The following is a 19152-nucleotide window of genomic DNA, read 5'->3' as shown; positions in this document are numbered from 1 at the left end:
TCCCTGTCAGTAGCACATGCACGTTCCTCGCCCTTGCTGGGGGGAGGGGCGGCAGCATCATCCACTGACAACTTGCCTGATGCAGCGAGAGACATGACATCTTATTATTATTATCCCCAGCATCAGAACCGCTGAACGAGACGAGGCCGCCCACTCTTTCAGAAGGCCGATGCTCGTCTCGGACATAGCGTATCAGAAAACATGCGCTTCTTAGAGATTGAGGGGCTCGCGGGCCGTGTGCCGCCACGAGGACCACCTCAAAGTCATCTTACTCGAACTCGCGGCCCCGCCGTGCCTCCTCGTGTTAAGCCTCGGGTATTACAGAAGAGGCGGGTGGGAGGGCGCGTGAGGCTGAATCATCCCTCAGAACGAGAGTGATTCACGAGTGAAGCGTCTTGAGACTCATGCCCTCACAGTGAGGACAGTCTGACAGTCTGTCTCCATGTGAGCTGTCTCTGTGTGAGCGTGGCCCAGACAGTAAACGCAGCTCTCATGCTGATCTGATGGTGGGATGTTACTCTCGCACAAGGAACACTTATGGAATGACATCTTTAAAAAGACGTGAACGCTGTATTGACGCTGACTACCACCCCTGGAGTCGCGAGTTCGGTCTCCTAAGCAACCAAATTGGCCCGGTTGCTAGGGAGGGCAGAGTCACATGGGGTAACCTCCTCGTGGTCGCGATTAGTGGTTCTTGCTCTGAATGGGGCACGTGGTAAGTTGTGCGTGGATTGCGGAGAGTAGCATGAGCCTCCACATACGGGGTCTCTGCGGTGTCATTCACAGATTGACGGTCTCAGAAGCGGAAGCAACTGAGACTTGTTCTCTGCCACCCGGATTGAGGTGAGTAACAGCGCCACCACGAGGACCTACTAAGTAGTGGGAATTGGGCATTCCAAACTGGGAGAAAAAAAGAATAAAAAAGAATAAAAAAAAAAGTTAACAAAAAAAAAGTCACGAACACTTAAGTGACTCTTTTAGATATATAAATATATAAATAAATATATATTTATATTTATATCACACAATATACATACAATTGCTTTGTAAGGATACACAAACCCTAATGAAGCGCTGCAGGGAATCAAAATGCTGAGGCCCGTTCACCAGCAAAGCGCCAAGCGGCGAGGTGGTATGATGTTCGCCAGATCACTGCAGGGGAGCGGAAAGTCTTCCCACAAAGGTTCCGCCAGCTGACTCGTGTATATCGACGGCAAAGGTAGAGGGCTTCTAGACAAGGGGTGATCACGGTCTTGAAGGAAACAATTCTGAGGATATGGTGTTTGTGCACCTGCATTTATAGCAGACAGCTTCGTGCCAAAATGGTGGGGCTCAAACACTATAGCCAATATTAGAATATTGATGTTATTGTAGAGAGGTTTCAACTAGGTCATGTGGAAGGCACTCCCCATATGCATTAATAAAGGCAATGTCAAGTGTACTGAGCCGTAAGGGAACATTATTTTCCAGTTACACTTACTTTTGAGTTGCTAGTTTTTTACAATTATTATTTCAATGTCACAGATGTTAAATTATTTTTAATTGCATTATATCCTAACTTTATTTGCAACATTTTTCTTTTTAATTCAATGTATTTACCTACATGAACTTCTGTTGAGCTGTAGAGGGTGCTAATAACCAAGGTCAATGCAGACACATTACATTAAAATGAATGCATTAAAATTTGTGAAAAAAAAAAAACTTTGAAAAATGTATGAAGTAAATTACTCCCTTATGATTAAAGCAGTACCTCTAAATAAGCAAAATGGGCTTTTCCTATTATCTACAAAATAGTTTTTGTTGAATTTATTTGAAATTATTCATAAAATTAAAAGTATAAAAAAAAAATTGTCACTTCTGCTTCAAAAGTGTGCCCAAGTAAGAATAATGCAGTGCCTGGGACAGACTTCCAGTATCACATCTTATGAAGCATCAATCTAATCCTGTTAATGTGAAATAAGCCTTCTCCCTAGCAGGTTTGAGCTTAAAGACCTGTTGCTTTGACAGCAACTCCAGGATGAGCTTCGAAGGACCAAACAATCCTGGATCACATCAAATCATCAATAGTGAAATCCAGATAACTCGAGTAATCCATGTACGAAGAACGGGCCCCAGGTGTAGAGGCTTAATAGCTGTAGTTAAATGACTAGGTCGACAACCTACTTGTTTACGTTATAGTGAACTGGCACTGTGGTATTTCTTAAAATGTTATTTCCATATTTCCTGTTTTCCAAAGATCACAGTCATCTTAAATTGAGTTTGATCACAGATTCAGAGCCGTGCTTTTGAGGCTTTACCAACCAAATACAATCAATACCATTGTGTAAGACATTAAAATAAGAGTACACAGACAACTTTTCAGATGCAATCATCTGGATCATCAAATATATTCTAATACAAAATATTTACAAACATCACTGGTTAGAAAAACAAATGGAAAACAAAATTAAAATGCATAGTAATCACAGCCTGTTTAAACTATCAAATACTTGTACCAAAAGAGGTATTGGCAGCTGACAATTTGATAATAAGGTTAATAAATTACATTACAACCAGAGGGTTAAAAAATGAATCGAGACCACTTTAAATAAAGGCAAGATATCCTTTTTTACATAAACAAAATAAGAACTAAAATTCTAAAGCATTTTGAAAAATATTTCATGTGTAAATGTTCAAGATATTTCACCAAAAATTGTAAACATTACATTTTTCATTGTACCCAAATCAGAATGTATAATAAAGCATAAAACATATTGGATACGTACAGTACAAATAACTGTATGATTATTCCCAAAGTATACACTTTGGGATGAGTGTGTGTGTGTTTTAAATTGATGACCAGATGGATGGATGGCATCTGACAATGTGTTCAGAAAAAAACAAAAACCCTGTAAAACTCACAGACAGCATTTAGGCCACACTCACAACAAATGTCAATCAAATTAAACCTTTACGTCTGGGTATTCTCAACTCCAGAACTGGCCAATGCCATTATCTTATCTTCAGATCTTGGAAAGGTTAGATGAATTTGATTATCAAAGCAGGTAATTGCACAAGTTCATTCAATGGTAGTGCAGTAGTATTTATTCTCAGCTTACCCAGGCTTGCAGTCACCTTCTCAAACTGGCTCAGAGTTGCACTGGCATTTGTAGCAAGAAACGCTTCATCCTCTGTTGTAAGCTACACATAGACAGCAAGTTGTAGATATGAGGAACGGTTTAACATATGGGTCTACAATATAGATATGTCAGTTGAGTGATAATAGAAATATTTAAAGAACAAAACAAAAGGATGCACTGTAACATAGATCAAAATGAAAGGCTGCAGTCAATAATAACCTTCTCACCTTCTCGCCAAGTTTTCTCAGAGCTGTGAGGATCTCCACTTTCTGCTGAGTGTACAAGTCTTGAGGCAACTTTCCAACTATCACATCACGGTCCATCTGATGCATCACATTCATTCAGTGTGATGTGAATAATCAAAATGAACACAAATGTTTTTGTTCGTAGCCTGTGTAATAAATGTAGATGGACAAAATGTAAAAGGAAATTATTGAGTTACCTCAGCCAGTCTTGTCCGCAGTTGCCCTGGCTGCTTTTTAGCAAACAGACGAATAACTTCAGGTGTCTTAAAGGCCTGACTGATGGCAGCTTGTATTGCCTGATGGAGAAAAATTTGCACAGTTGTAAATTAGATCAGCATATGGCAGTTATGCTCTTTACAGCACTAAAAAAAATATTACAGAAAAACTTTAATGGAATAAAATCGAATTTCTTACCAGCTGCATTCCTCCAAGTTCATCAACTAGTGTCATGTTCCCTGACATTAACTTCTTCAGTGACTCATTGAACTCGCTCAACTGTTCTAGAGTCTCTTTTTTAGTTTCTTCGTATTCCTCATCTTCAAGCTCTTCTCTGAAATGGAAAATGAATTTGAAATTTATGAATTAAAGGGATAGTTCACAATAATAATAATAATAATAATAATAATAATAAAATACACATTTTGTAATTATTTACCCTTGTGTCATTTATTTTTCTATGGAACACAAAAGTGGACATTTCACATACTGTCCAAGCTGCTCTTTTTCATACAATATTAGTGAATGGTGACAATGGCATTCCCTGGTCCCACACCACTTTCATTGTATGGAAAAGTGCAGCTTGGACACTCTGCTAAACTTCTCCTTTAGTGTTGCACGGAAATAATTAAGTCATGAGTTGATAAATGATGACAGAATATTCATTTCTGGATGAACTATTCTCTTAGGGTTGTCATTACCTGCATTCCTCTAAATCCTGAAGCTGTTGCATTAACCGGTCCAGCTGTTCTTCCATGTTTTGTCTCAGTTTACTTGTTTCTGATTTACCCCGAGAAGCCATTCTGTATTTTTTTATTATAATATTTAATATTATTTCAATGAGAAGGCAGAAATCACATTTTCAGTACCACCTCTCCATACAGAACATGACATTTACTGTTCCAACATATGTTGCTGTCAATGTCACACCTCTTTGCTCAGACGTCAGACAAGTTATTTCTGGTCAGAATGAGTACACAGTGTTTAGCAATATCAAGATAATTATTGTTATATAGGCTTGGTTTACCATCTAAAACATGTATCTATGAAATATGATAACATCAATGAAATATATCGCATCATTTTGTCAATCGGCGCAGTTAGCTTAGCTGCACTTAACCTGCTAACAATAAACATGCCCGCCGTAGTCTGCAAGAATGCATGGTTTTACAGTAGTAAAGTTGTAATTCCTACCCATACTTGTTTATCCAATATAACTCTTCTTGTGAACAATAAAGTAAAATAGGTTTGTTTATGTCCAGTTGCTAAGGTGTGGTTTGCTAGCATTAGTTGTCTTCAATAGCCTATGTTTTCTGAGTAAATGTTGTGTATAGTAAACGCTCATGAAGACTCCATTCACATGAAAGCAAGAAATACGCAGATCTCCCACTCCCACTGAACATATATTCCCACAGTGCATTTACAGCTGTCATAACTAGGACAATATACAAATATTAACTGTACATTGTATGTCGTATTATCCCAGAGCCATATTTCACGGCGTCTATTGGTTAAGTCAGTGAGCTCCAATTAGAGGCAGCTTTACTGAACCACAACCACACCAACTATCCTAAACGGGGCACGAGACAAGTGTGTTGATTTAGTAAGGAGTAAACAAACATCTTGTCTTGTTGTCTTACAACAGTTATCTGGCAAATTAAAATTACACTAATATACGAACATATATTAAATTGTTTGCAAGGAAACGACAGTATATGATTCGAGTGTACTTAGGTGTCTTTCTGTAAATCACGTGTTTTAAAATTATTGATGTGTGTATGTGTGCATTACATCTAGTTTGATTACCTCTGTTATGCATAGGGTTTTATTGTATTATATATGATCCCTAAATCCTTTATACTGTCTTTATCACCTGAATTAGTACCTTTGGGTACTTATCAGGGGAAACACACTGTGTAATATATAGTATTGTGGACAGCCCCTCTTAATGTTTCCTTGTTCCCTGTTGCCCAAATGTTGTCATGGAAAAGTGCAGGAATGCTACATCTCCCTACCTACACATTTTGAGGTGGGAAAGGCCAGATTCTTACAGTGTGATTTGCCCTTAAGCAAAAATGTGTTGTTCTGTCATGCAATCTTGGATAGTTCACCCAAAAATTTAAATTCTCTTATCACTTACTCACCCTCATACCATCACAGGTGTATGACTTTCTTTCTTCTGCAGAACACAAATTAAGATTTTTAGAATAACATTTCAGGTCTGTCGGTTCATACAGTGCAAGTTAATGGTGACCAGTACTCCGAAGGTCCAAATATCACATAAAGGCATCATAAAAGTAATCCATTCTCACCCAAAACCAATTGGATTGCTTCAGAAGACATTGATTAAACCACTGGAGTCGGATGGATTACTTTTATGATGTCTGTATGTGATATTTAGACCTTCAGACTTCTGGACCCCATTCACTTGCATTGAATGGACCTACAGAGCTGAAATATTCTTCTAAAAATCTTTGTTTGTGTTCTGCAGAAGAAAGTCATACACCTCTGGGATGGCATGTAAGGTGAGTAAATAATGAGAGAATTTTCATTTTTGGGTGAACTATCCCTTTAACTGCACCCATTGACAAACCGTGTTCTATTTTTTATTAGAATTTTGGAATGTTTCATAATAGATTTCTACCTTGATTTATTTTTTCCCTCAGACAGCATCTTTTATTTGATCAATGACATCACAAGAGAAAATCAAAGTGGTGCTGCTGGCATGCGGCTCATTCAACCCCATCACAAACATGCACCTTTGCATGTTTGAACTGGCCCGGGATCACCTTGAAGACACGGGTACATACATGAAAATAAAATTACGTTTTTAAGATCTCTCCTTTATTAATGTGTTATTTAATTTTTGTGATTTATTGTCTACATATTAAAGGGACAGTTTACCCAAAAATGAAACTTTTCAAAGCAAACTTTTCAAAGCATCACTGTCTTGCCTGCACTGTGTTCCAACTGGGTCATATGTCAAGATTAATAGTGAATAAGGATTTTGATTTTGATCTGTTTCTCACTCAAAGTGATCATATCGCTTTAGAAGTCATGGATTAAACCGCTCAAGTCATATAGATTACTTTTATGCTGCCTTTATGTCCTTTTTGAAGCTTGAAAGTTTTAGACCCCATTAACTTACATTGTATTGACAAAACACATCATACAATTAATGAAAATATCTTTGTGTTCCACAGAAGAAAGTTAATCATATGAGTTTGGAACAACACGAATTCAACATTTTGGGTAAACTATCCCTTTAAATGTAATAATTTTAAATGTCATACTTTAATGTATATTTTTGTAATTCTTTATTGACACATGGCAGGAAGATACATAGTGGTGAAAGGCATAATCTCGCCAGTTGGCGATAGCTACAACAAGAAAGGTCTGATTGATGCCTATCATCGGTTGAAGATGGCTAGACTTGCCGCAGAGAACTCTGGTTGAATCACAGTGGATGACTGGGAGAGTCAGCAGCCTGAATGGGTGGAGACAGCCAAAGAAGTTCAGTGAGAACATCTTAAGATCATGTGCTTGTGGAGAAGAGGTGTGAATTCATTTTGGTTGAAGTAAAAGATAAATATCTGACACACCCCTTTTCCCTTTGCTGCTATTTTAGTGCTATCCATGACGAATTTTCCGTTGTAAACTAAAATGTCATATTGTTTGGGTGGACGTCAGTCTAGATTAGTCAGCATTTTTGCTCTTCAAGCTTTATTGATTCTATTGAACAGATCACCTGTCAGCTTGACATTTAGCTGGAATTAAAAGGATAGTTCACCCAACAATACAAACATTCTGTCATCCTTTACTCACCCTCATGTGTTTTCAAACCTGTTTGACTGACTTTCTTCTGTGGAGCACAAATAGAGATGTTAGGCAGAATGACAGCCTCAGTCACCATTCAATTTCACTGCATCTTTTTTTCCATATAATAAAAGTGAAAGGTGACTGAGGCTATCATTCTGCCTAACTTGTTTTGCGTTCCACGGAAAAAGTCATGCTTGAAACAACATGAGTGTGAGTAAACAGTTATGGATTTTTTTTTTTTTTTTTTAAAGGTATTAAAAATACCTTTAATGCATAAAGAACTAAAAATGAACAGTAGTATCAAATTAACATTTACTATGATTAATTAATACTATAAAAAATTATTATTCATTGTTAATTCATGACAACTTATGCATGTTTATGCTTATACAAATATATTGCAAAGTTTTAAGCAACATTCTACTTAATTTGTTTGATTTCTACAACATATCATTAGTTCTGATCTTTAAAAGGCACCATCATATAGAACTCTTTTCCACTGCGAATGACATTGATGATGTGGATGCTGTGAAGTGTGGGAAGAGAAGAAAGCAGGAGCAACGTGCAAGCAAATGTCAGAGCTGTATTAACACAAAAGCAGACATTGCAAATAATCATCTGCACTCCTTCTTGTGATAAATGTTCCTACAGCTCAGCATCTTTGAACAAACAGACGCTTAAGTGTGTTTACTCTGTTACTTTATGACAGGTAATAAAATGTAGGTGGGAGGGAATCAGGGTACAGCAGGTTATTTTAACGAGGGCTGAATTTATTCAACACATTCTGCATCTCTCAGCACTCTCTGACAGCATTCCTCTCAAATGGAAAATGTTTAACTCTGAACAAATGTAAAGGTTTTCAAGCGAGAGTTTAAGGCAACCAGTGAAAAGAAACAGAACAAATGCTTATTGAGAGCAGATATGTGTTTCCTACACAGTTGTTTTTTTTTTTTTTTTTTTTTCAGAATGCATCAACCCCTAAATCTATAACAAACTATATTCTAAACAAAAGTGTCCAACAAGAGTGTCCAACAAGAGTGTCCAACAATTTTAACAATTGTTAAAGATGACAAAGTAATGAATTACAGTTCATTTAGTGAATCAGATGTTAATTCAGCAACCCAACCGATTCAGTCATCACTCATGAATCCGAGACTGCTTCGGCCGATTCTTTATTAAGAACGCATTCATACAAGTCATTCATTTGCAAATCAAACTACACTGGTCACGCTGTTTGTTGTTGCATGCAACCAGCAAGGATAAAGCATAAGAAAGGTGCGTTGTTGAATTATTTACTTTGTATTATTTTGTAGCGCCAAGTCTTTCTCTCTTATAACATTTAATTCTAACTGCAAGCTCACAACTCTGTTAAATATAATTTATTTTGCTGTTGAACTTTAGATTCAGCAGCATTGCGGGAAACACCATAACAGACATTCTTTCACTATATTCTGTATAGTTTATACACATGTTTAACCAAATAAAAAATGTCTGTATTCCAGTTTGCTAAAGTCATCATTTTCAAGTATCATTTTCGAGCCTTTTCAAAACACTGTATTTGGTGGAGAAAAACTTCTTTCCAGTGTGGATTAGAGGCATAAACGTAGCTAAATCAATGTGTTTTTAACGGAAATGTATTACTGTGGATGTGGTCTTAGTTGCAGTAGAACAGTCTAACCAGACCTTAATTAAAATGTATTCCTGCTTGCCAGTATGGCTTTGGAGCACATTCTTCAAATAAATCATGGACTTTATAATGTGTTCCTGAGCTTGACTTGTAAGGCATGTTTCTAGAAACGCCAAGGTTATGGGTTTGATTCCCAGGGAACACACACGCTGACAAAAATGCACCTTAAAGGGATAAAAGTGCCTCTCAAAAGCATAAATGATAAAAGTTCAGTCATGCAACTCTATGTGGCCCAAGCTTTTTGGTTCTCTGACTTGTTGTCTGTTAGCCAGTTTGCTTAATCACACACGTGACATGTTAAGCCAGTCAACATCACTATTCAGGTAGCCAATCAACTTGCGTCTCTCTCGTTGTGTAACATTTAAATTGCTCAGTTTTTCAGATAAGCTGGTTTCACTGCAGCACGTTGTGTATGTATGTATGTATATATGTATGTATATATTTTAGATACCACCCATCTGAATCTGCTGTGTGGTGCTGATGTACTGGAGTCCTTTGGTGTCCCCAAACTTTGGAAACCAGAAGAAATTGAGGAAATTGTGGGGCGCTATGGTGTGGCGTGCATAACCAGATGTGGCAGCCACACTGAGAAGTTTATCAACCAGTCTGATGTGCTGTACAGACACCGTAAGAACATCCATGTGATTCGAGAATGGGTGACCAATGAGATTTCAGCCACCCATGTGCGCTGGGCCCTACGCAGAGGACAGAGTGTACGCTACCTGCTGCCTGACTCCGTGGTTCAGTATATTCAGGAGCACAGCCTGTACAGCACAGAGAGTGAGCAGAATAATGCTGGTTTCATCCTTGCTCCCTCCAGAGATACACTACAACTAATTAGGATGATAGTCTAATACTTTTGGACTAGCATCTAGTTCTGTTTAGAGTTTTTAATGGAGTGCTGGCCTGTTACACACAAATCGTGTTTGACATTTGATTCATAATCCATCCTTCACCCTCTAGTGATTTCTTTTAACATTTTATCATAAATGAATGAACAGTCATCCCAAAAACTGTTTGGACACTTTTGGACACCTTAGTCACAGTTAAAAATGTCTGAATGCTTATTGCGTTCGATACGAAATGTCAAAGCAAGAGCATCTGCAAAAAAAATTATAATAGATTTTTCTGAGAATTAACTTTACTTTTCTAAGCCTTTTTTCCCCCCACTTTTAACCAGCTGTTCTCAAGTTGATTTGTAGTGGATGTATGATGTCAGTTCACATAGGTGCCCTAGCAGAGAATCTGTAGGTGTAGTTCATCACATTAACTTTGTAATATTTAACAATATAACTTATTTTTAATGATTTTTTTTATTATTATTATTTGAAAGTGTCCTTTTTTTGTTGCTATATTTCTTTGAAATAAATGCTACGTAGTATATTTTGTTACCAAATTAAAATAGATCCATACATTTTTAAGTGTGATTTTAAGTGTCCAAATCCTTTTTTGGGGCTGCTGTATAATAAATACAGTATACAGTATAATTAATTTTGTGCCATATCATTAATGATTTGAAAGTTTAAAGACAGATTAATAAAATATTTTCAACAACAAAATATTTGTTTTACTGTTGTACTAAGATAAAAGAATATTTTTACTTAAATGTTGAATTGTGTGGGTTTTGTTGAAATATTTTTTAATTTTAAACCTAATGTGTACCTCAAGGGTATACAAAAAGTTGTTTCAGTATCTAGAAACAATACATGCTTAGCGATTTGTGTGCTAATAAATGGAAGACCTGTTCATAGTGTGTAAGAATTTTAGAAAAATGCTTGCATAACAGTTATGGTGGTTGACCAGAGCACGTTGCTCCAGAATTCAGTCTATGGTGAATTAGAGTTAAGGGCAAACCTCAGTTTATGCCACATTTGTTCACTGACATTTGTTTGACATGAGAACATTTGCTCTGAGCATTGAAGCATCAGATAATTTACTGTGAGTTCAGTACAACGTGTTCAAAACAGCCATCTTAACCGATTGGCTTTGTATTTAAAAGCTTTTACAAAGCACAAATATTACAAATATGACAATCATGCATAGCTATAAAAGTTCATGCCTGATCTTTGAGTTTTTAGAGTTCTGGAAATCCCAGAACTTCAGTGATTAATATTAATTAAAATAAATAAATAAATAAATAAATAAAAAATATCCAGTGCTGCTTTCTGTTGGATTGCTGCCACACATAGTGAAGTCGTTTATTTTCTGCAGAGGTCACACTTAAGACAAACTGTCTGTCATATCTCTACATCTTCTTCCAGGCATTGCCTGTGGCTAAATGAGGAATTGTGCATGTGACCTGGAAGGACGTTTCTTTTTCATTTGACCTGAAAGATGTAAACATTAAACAATGTCTCAGAAGCCCCTAACGTCCCTAGGTTTTAATTCCCCCCACTAAACCCATTAAAATGGAAAGAATTTTGTATTCATGTATTCATACAATAATGAATATGCCTTTCAATGCTTGTGTTTGTCACCTTGACTGATTGCATTTGCATATACTGAGGCCATCTTAGCAGGTGTAATAGTCATCTCCAAGTCACCTTTGACACCTTCATATAGTTTTTTTTGTGTGTGAGCAGATTTGTCATCGCTCATGTGATTTATAAAAGAGATCTTAAAGTGACTATATTGCATTCATTTCATTATAATAATAAAAAAATAAAACAATGGATTATAATAAAATACATTTATGTAGCCAATAAATAAAATTAATTAATATTAATTAATATTAGCTAATAAATAAATATTATGTTGCTAAAAAAATAAAATAAATAAAAATCATTTAAATATAAAATAGCTGCAATAAGAATTTGACCTTTTCAACGTTGCATGCCTGAGAAACTTACTTTCAGTCTCTTTATTTCTCATCTTCCTTGACGGAAATTCACAGCAATTTGATTTGCGTAATTAATGTTTTGACTTCTCTGGAAGAGGCATGTGCTCATGTGATGATGTTGTGATGATGCGGACTCATTTGACTGCAGTGGAAATATTTCTTTTTTTACTTTTGGTATGCCATTTTTAAACAAGATAGCATGAAGACACAAAAACGTTATGTAAAGAAAATAAACTAGCAAAGCCGACTGTGGATGTCTATAATAAATTCAACATTAAAAAATTTTCAATGATTGATTCCATTGTAATTGGCCAATACTGGCAAATTCGAGCATTTTTACATTCACAACAATAATTTAAATTATACAATCGTCTTTTTAACCATCGTTCATTATACATATGTTATACATATGTTATACATATGTTATACATGTGTTAAACATGCGAAATGCATCTTTACAATACTCGTTTTAAACATCTGCTAAGATAATTAACTCTAAAAGGTAGTGTTGTGCTCGTGGGTGTGTTTTGACAAACACTTTCCACACAAATACCTGCCAGACACGTTTTACTTTACGTAAGACATCAGATAAAGAGCCACGCTTTGCAGCACTGTTGACAGTTGAAAGGTAAAGGATGAAACTCCACCCACTTAACTCAATACACATATAAACTTTGGGAAACTTTCTGTCTTTCATACCTTGCACCTTGCTTTCTTCACATCACAACAGGATTTTAATTTTAATTTTTTCAGACAGTTTATAAAATGCCTGTCAGCCTCTGTGGTACATGGGATATGGTCAGCAATGTCAACTTTGAGGGATACATGATTGCTTTAGGTGAGATTGCATTTTTTACATTTTGGTCATAATTCTGTGTACTTATGCATTTTCTGTATTACTGCATGTTTTATTACTCATGCTTTTTCATCTCCCTCAAACTATATTGTTTTTATGGTATTTTTTTTATTTTATTTGTAAGCTTGACAGGACATAAAGTGTCCCTGGCTGTCCTACTGTGTTGTTTTCAGTGTGCACCCTAAAGTGGAAGTCCTAAACTCTGTTATCTCTTAGGGATCAGCCTGTACACCCGTAAAATCGCCCTGAAGTTAAAACATCGTAAAGTGATGGAACAGGTGGGAGATCGCTTTGTGATCAAGACACTCAGTACGGTCAGAAACTACACTCTTTCCTTTAGAGTGAATGAAGAGTTTCAAGAGTTCACCAAGGGACTGGATGACAGACACTGCAAGGTATTACTAAATACTCATTATTGTATTGTATTATCGTTGTAGTATTACATTACATTTCTTAGGTTCATGACATTTCATAGAATATATCAGGCGACTAAAGATAAATTATATTTATTTACACATTGTCCAATAACCGATATGCATAGCTGATGTTTTAATTATCATTTTATTCTGCTTTTTTAACACAATAATAAATATATAAATAATCATTAGATTACAACAATAACAAGCATTAGGATTATTGCTATTTATGCAAAGTTGTTTTGCATTAAAAGTTTAAGTAATTTGAGCAAAAATAGATTAGATAAGCAAGTTACATTACAGTCGAGGGCATGTCAGTTATCGGTTATCGGTTTGGTTATTGGTTCTTTAACACCCACTTTAAGATAAATGGTATACCCGATATTAAAGAACCAATAACCGTTTAATTAGAAAAATGTGAATATCGGTCAAGTCAATTATCAGTCTGTCTATACGTATTACACATTCTTATACAGCACCAGGACAGTGGCAGCTTTCCTTCAGTATTATATTTAGGCTATTTAAATACAAATATTTGCTCAATTCAATACATATTATGACAAATAATCAAGTCTGTATTGTAATGGTGTAGGACAAAATTATACAGAATTCTATTTGTCAACAGTCCCTGGTGAATTGGGAGGCGAACAGGATGGTGTGCGTTCAAAAGGGTGAGAAAAAGAACAGAGGATGGGCGCACTGGATTGAGGATGATAAACTTAATTTGGTAAGTTTGGACATTTTTTATAGCATTTTACGGCATAAACATCTGTATGGAACATTTATGAGTTTATTTCAGTAATCACGCCTTAATGATCATACCTTTCAACCTTTTACAGGAGTTGTACTGTGAAGATCAAGTCTGCAAGCAAGTTTTCAAACGGGTTGTCTGAGGCCCTGTGGTGGAGTTTACAACTTGAAAAGACACACTGATGTAAACAAAGTAGTTTACACTTCTAATTCAGAGGAACATGGGGCGAGAGGAAGGACCAAGTGTTCCAGCCTATGTCCCAAAACCCAGATTTAACAATTACAACCAGCGAGGCACAGATGCTTGCAGACGGAACCTGGATTGTTGAAAGTCTAGGACAGGAGTTAAGGTGCCACTAGAGGGCGACATAAGACCATTTACAAACAAACACTGTTCAGACTGGTCAACAGTTCGTTGGAAAACATTTTGTCAATAGTTGTGTTCCATTACCTGATCACAAGACAAGAGCCACATTCACAAAGATGGAGCAATGTGCCAAGTATAACCTAATGGCCCTTAGCCATAGGCCTACTGTTGTTACACTTTATTTCTGATGTAAATAAATCCACAGTTATTTTTTCACCAGAATATGACGCATTCCAAACAAATTTTATTTAGACTATTTTGTAAGGCTGTGTTTATATATATATATATATATATATATATATATATATATATATATATATATATATATATATATATATATAAATTTCTGCATGTTTAGTCACATCTAAACTTGGTTTGTTAATGTAGTCTTCAATTCAAACAATTAAAAGTGTATTGTGCAATACAGCAAAAACATGTTGTACATTGATTGCATTTCCCTGCAATAAAGACTGACAAAAGCAATCAACAAATTAAAGTAAAAAGGAACTCTACTGAAGAATAAAAAAAAAACTTTGTCATCAATTAAATCATTTGAAAGTCCTTTACTGTGCAATAAAACATTTTTGCTATCGTACAATGATTAATGACCATAAAGCTATATAATAGCTCTATAACGTATACGGTGTGCCATTCATTTAGCCTAAATAGACCTGGTCAAGAAGTAAACAAGTCTCGCGAGGTCGCATTGGCAGTGAAATCAGTTTCCTGAACTGCCGCAGCCTGGAATGTGTCGAGCTCACGTCACGTGACTCCAGATCCAAAATGGCCGCGTCGGCGTTTTGACGAATAATACTTTTGTGCTTCATAGAAATCGAAGATTTCGCGTCGCGATCGGCAGAAATCATCTTCGGGTGTTTGATGTTTTAATATAAAGACTTGACTTAGACAATCTCGACTCGTTGATATTTCTTTTATGGTTCAGACTATGCAATTTTGGTGTTCATAAGGTGGCTAGCTGACTGGCTAGCAATATAATTAAGCTGAAAATTAAAAGAAAAGCGATGGAGCAGCTCAGTCCTGAAGAGGTAAGACTATTGTCACACAGTTTTGTGTGTTAACCAGTCGAAACAGATCATTTAATGGTATGACTGTTGTGTTTCTGCGTTTTATGATAAGCTTTATGGCTTGTCATTGTCACCTTTTTCAATCGCAGTAATGATTGGATAAGCTAACATGACACAGGCTAAACAACAGCCCAATACATTCAGATTAAATTAATTTCACATAGAAATATAAGATTGTTTTTTTGACCATCAATGAGTCTATTTATTGTTGATATAGAAGCGAAATTAATGGCAAAACGGACGCTATTTCCAGTCAGCCCGTTAGCAAGTGATATATTTACCAACATGGATCTGACACAAGCCTCGACCATTTGTTTTTTTCCTCGTTTAATTTGAAAGTTCAAATATAATCTTAATCTATCGTTTTCAGACGGCTGGTTAATGTGTAAACAGTTTATAAATAAAAAAAATTGTGAAGCTTTTCTTCACTGGTAATCCAAAATGGCTGAAAGGCTGTCGTGTGAAGAACTAAAATCGTTTTTGGATGTGAAATGTAATAAATTAAACGTATGTTCTTGGTAAAATGTACAGTTATTGAGATTAAACATGGTAATCTGTGTGTTTTGTTGAGTTGTCTCTGGTTTACAAACTGAAATCATGCGCAACAAGCTTTTGTCAGGCGTCAAGTTATTTGCTCAAAATCTTTGGTTTTAACTTAAAAAAAACTTTTGGGTAATTTGCTGTTGTTTTAAGATAGTAATCATTTTTAACAGTTATTTAGTTCTGTTTGTTTTCAGTGTTAGGCAGTTTTTAATTTGACACTTATAGGTGTTTATTGTTATCACTGGTTGGTGTGTGTAGTAAGGGCTTTGTGTTTTTACTGTTGTAGGTTAAGAATAAACTCTGGCCTAAATTCATGAAAATAATAGCAAATAGGCTAATTCATTAAAATGTTTGATTTTAATTGTTGATTTTTATGTAATATACAATAACAGTCCCATAATCTTTCTGTCCGTGTTAAAAATAATCATAAAACCATTGTGAGTGCCAAATAATGTATTTAATCCACTTGACCTTGTCTTCTAAAATGATCTGGCAGGGATGCCATACACTTTCAAAATAAGTGGCCATTGTGATCATGTCCATTTTAAGGAATCATAGTTGCATTTGGGCCAGTGTACATATGCATATCATTCAGCTCACATAAATCTAAAAGCTGCCTATATACACAATGGGACTAGCATAGCAGACTAGACTCGATTGCTTAATAATCAGGCAGAAATGCATTTATGTCCATGGCATTTCACTGCCAGTATTTGCCGTAGAGACTGAAGCCCTCTGTCAATGTGCTTCAGCTAAAATGATTCACTGGGCTGTGTAGTGAATTTCCATCACAGCAGACAATAATAATGCTGCTTTATGACTTTGAAAGCATTCTACTGTTTGCATGAAATCATATGCATCCTGATTCCCTAATTTAAATTACAAGTGTTTTGGAGAATGGGATATACTGTAGCATACAGGAATTCCCTCGCTGCTTTTTAAGACATGTCCTTGTTTTTACTATTGCTCAGTATTGATCTGTAATTAATCATTAGATTAATCTGTCTTTTTCAGATCCGAAGAAGGCGACTGGCCCGGTTAGCTGGAGGGCAGACGTCCCAGCCCAGCACCCCTTTGACCTCCCCACAGAGAGAGACCCCACCAGGACCTTTGCCAGGTCCCTCTGGGGCCTCATCGCAGCCTGTCCCACCAGCTCCATCCCACACTCTGGGCCTTAATGCCCAAAATGTCACCCCTGCCACCTCTCCAATGGGAGCCTCCGGTAAGTTTTACTGCATCTGTCATACAGAAAGGGCCATGAATACAAGTCCATCTTTTCTAATACTCATTACTCATCTAATACTCAAAAGTATCAGCTTGAGAGGATTAAGTCTGTTTTTTTTTATATTGAGAGAAACTTGTTTACAACTGAAAGTGCTGATAAAATCAGGTTATAGATGGGGATTTCCTTTGTCTTTTTTGTTTTCGGTTTAAACGCTACAAAGCAGAATATTTACTTTAACACACTCCTTCTCAGTTTTGGGAAATTGTCATGGTATAAAACCTTATTATTATATTGTATAAAGACAGGATCAATTTAGATGTAATGCTATGCATATTTATGAGCTACAGCTCAACAATATTCATGAAAGGGTTATTCTCTACGAGCCTATTTTAGACGTATGTTTGGAGTCTGCAATATTTGTGATGATAGATGTAAGATATTTATGGATTCACAAAGCTTCTGAGCTGACAAATGTGAGTTGTACTGGTAGACTATTCTAGATTCATTGTAATTTAATTAGACTGTAATCCTTTCTCAGTGTAAAATTGTGTGACCAAGGATCTAAGTTACTTTAATCCTGTGTGAATGAAGCTAACCTCACTGTAAGGCATTAGCTGTTCGTATTCTAGTGATTTGAGCTGTTTTAATCAAAAGCCTTACTTTTGTATCAAGGTAAGTGGTTTCTGCCTGCTGTGCAGAAAAGTGCACAGTCACACTGGAGATAGCCTAGCTCAACCTTGGCCAGGGTTTAACCCAGGGCACATAGGCAGACAAGGCTGATCGTTTTACTTCAGTCTCTCAGATTTGCCACATGTTATAATCTCCTGAGTTTTATAGATAGCACTCTTTCTTTGTTGGATTTTTCTTTTGTTAGGTCAGTGTGCCATGTTAGCTATGGTTTAGTTACTTCTTAGTTGTATTTTTTTTTAATGTCTGAGGGCCTACGCTCTTGGCCTAGTATTTCCTGAATCGGCTATAGAACTCCTAGAAATAGAATTTCAGTGCAAATTGAGTTTTACCAGGTTTGGATGACGCTAGTTTGATTCTTGTTTTTCCCTAGATTCACTTTTTGTGTTATAAAGGTTTAGGTGTGGGCGATATACCGGTAGAAATTTGCCAACCGGTATACATTTTGGATTATCGTATCCATCGCGGTAATGCAAAATTGCCACACGAGAAATGTGTACTGCACATAACACGTACGCATTACACACTGTGTCGGATAAATGGAGGAAGGCGGAGCGACTGCTCATTTCTCATTCATTTGAATGAGAAGATGAGAGGAGATTATGAAGGAAAAAGTGCGGTGGTTCTTGGTTTGGCTTTAGAAAACGTGATACCGAGCAGAAAACAGGGATTTGCAAGGTTTGTACATTGCGTATGTCGATATATGTAAATATCAGTGTGCGCGTGTCTATTAGTGGTCAGGGCTTCTCATGAGACTGAGAGAAATTATGAAACACATGGTTTTTCATTGAGAGATTTGATTTTGATTTGATTGATTTGATTTTGATTTGACAGCTGCACTTGTATTAGATGAAAAGCATGTCTAGAACGCAAGAAAATGTCACTGAATCCGCTTCTGAGGCACGAAATTTCGCTTGAGCGACCGTCTAAGCAAATTCAATGAGATTCATCCTGCGCTCCAAACATGCCTTCCATCCAAACACGCGCAGCTGTGTTTTGTGCAAGTGTTGCACGGATGCACAATCTGAAACACGCAAGCGCGAGCGAGTGTTGAGGCATCACATTCCCTTCATTTGTGCTCCAGTGACAAAAAAAAAGCTCAGATCACACCCACTACTCATTCTGGTTTCTCTCACTGTCATGTGGGTTTTTAAAATGCACATCAAAACCCTTTCTAAATTCAGTTTGAATAATGTTTGATATCAGGAAACAAACCACCCATACCGTATTTTCCTTCAGATATTTTATATTTTCTTAATATAGATTACTAAAAACACTAAGAGCCTAATTAAGTGTTT

General features: G+C 36.4%; 3 protein-coding genes and 1 pseudogene across 4 annotated transcripts in view; 3 read left to right on the top strand and 1 right to left on the bottom strand.

Moving 5' to 3' along the window:
* Window positions 1–2950: 2950 nt before the first annotated feature.
* Window positions 2951–4382, bottom strand: LOC127419320 (protein LZIC-like). The gene is made up of 6 exons (XM_051660640.1): window positions 4282–4382; window positions 3779–3914; window positions 3562–3660; window positions 3347–3442; window positions 3095–3180; window positions 2951–3008 (listed from the first exon to the last, which is right to left on the bottom strand). The coding sequence occupies exons 1-6, from the start codon at window positions 4380–4382 to the stop codon at window positions 2951–2953; spliced, it is 576 nt and encodes a 191-aa protein (XP_051516600.1).
* A 1885-nt stretch (window positions 4383–6267) lies between these two features.
* On the top strand, window positions 6268–9940 carry LOC127418514 (nicotinamide/nicotinic acid mononucleotide adenylyltransferase 1-like; annotated as a pseudogene).
* A 2667-nt stretch (window positions 9941–12607) lies between these two features.
* Window positions 12608–14577, top strand: LOC127419148 (retinoid-binding protein 7-like). The gene is made up of 4 exons (XM_051660310.1): window positions 12608–12763; window positions 12998–13176; window positions 13823–13924; window positions 14037–14577. Exons 1-4 carry the CDS (start codon window positions 12691–12693, stop codon window positions 14088–14090), a joined length of 408 nt encoding a protein of 135 aa, XP_051516270.1. The 5' UTR covers window positions 12608–12690; the 3' UTR covers window positions 14091–14577.
* A 508-nt stretch (window positions 14578–15085) lies between these two features.
* LOC127419134 (ubiquitin conjugation factor E4 B-like) overlaps window positions 15086–19152 on the top strand; it is a 40244-nt gene continuing 36177 nt past the window's right edge. For both annotated transcript variants that reach the window (XM_051660289.1, XM_051660287.1), the window contains exons 1-2: window positions 15086–15360; window positions 16957–17164. In XM_051660289.1, the coding sequence (XP_051516249.1) occupies window positions 15337–15360; window positions 16957–17164 (232 nt within the window). In that variant the 5' untranslated portion in view covers window positions 15086–15336. The remainder of the gene's footprint in view (window positions 15361–16956; window positions 17165–19152) is intronic.

This window comes from Myxocyprinus asiaticus, chromosome 28 (assembly GCF_019703515.2).
Source record: "Myxocyprinus asiaticus isolate MX2 ecotype Aquarium Trade chromosome 28, UBuf_Myxa_2, whole genome shotgun sequence".
Taxonomy (NCBI): domain Eukaryota; kingdom Metazoa; phylum Chordata; class Actinopteri; order Cypriniformes; family Catostomidae; genus Myxocyprinus; species Myxocyprinus asiaticus.
This window is presented reverse-complemented; position numbering and strand designations above follow the sequence as displayed.

Excerpts from the sequence above, each read along its gene's own strand:
- LOC127419320 (XM_051660640.1), bottom strand. The coding sequence starts at position 4,382 with ATGGCTTCTCGGGGTAAATCAGAAACAAGTAAACTGAGACAAAACATG. Across the intron at positions 3,661-3,778 it reads AACTTGGAGGAATGCAGCTG|GCAATACAAGCTGCCATCAG; the intron begins GTAAGAAATTCG and ends TTTCTCCATCAG. Across the intron at positions 3,009-3,094 it reads GTGACTGCAAGCCTGGGTAA|ATCTGAAGATAAGATAATGG; the intron begins GCTGAGAATAAA and ends AACCTTTCCAAG.
- LOC127419148 (XM_051660310.1), top strand. The coding sequence starts at position 12,691 with ATGCCTGTCAGCCTCTGTGGTACATGGGATATGGTCAGCAATGTCAAC. Across the intron at positions 13,177-13,822 it reads TGGATGACAGACACTGCAAG|TCCCTGGTGAATTGGGAGGC; the intron begins GTATTACTAAAT and ends ATTTGTCAACAG. Across the intron at positions 13,925-14,036 it reads AGGATGATAAACTTAATTTG|GAGTTGTACTGTGAAGATCA; the intron begins GTAAGTTTGGAC and ends AACCTTTTACAG.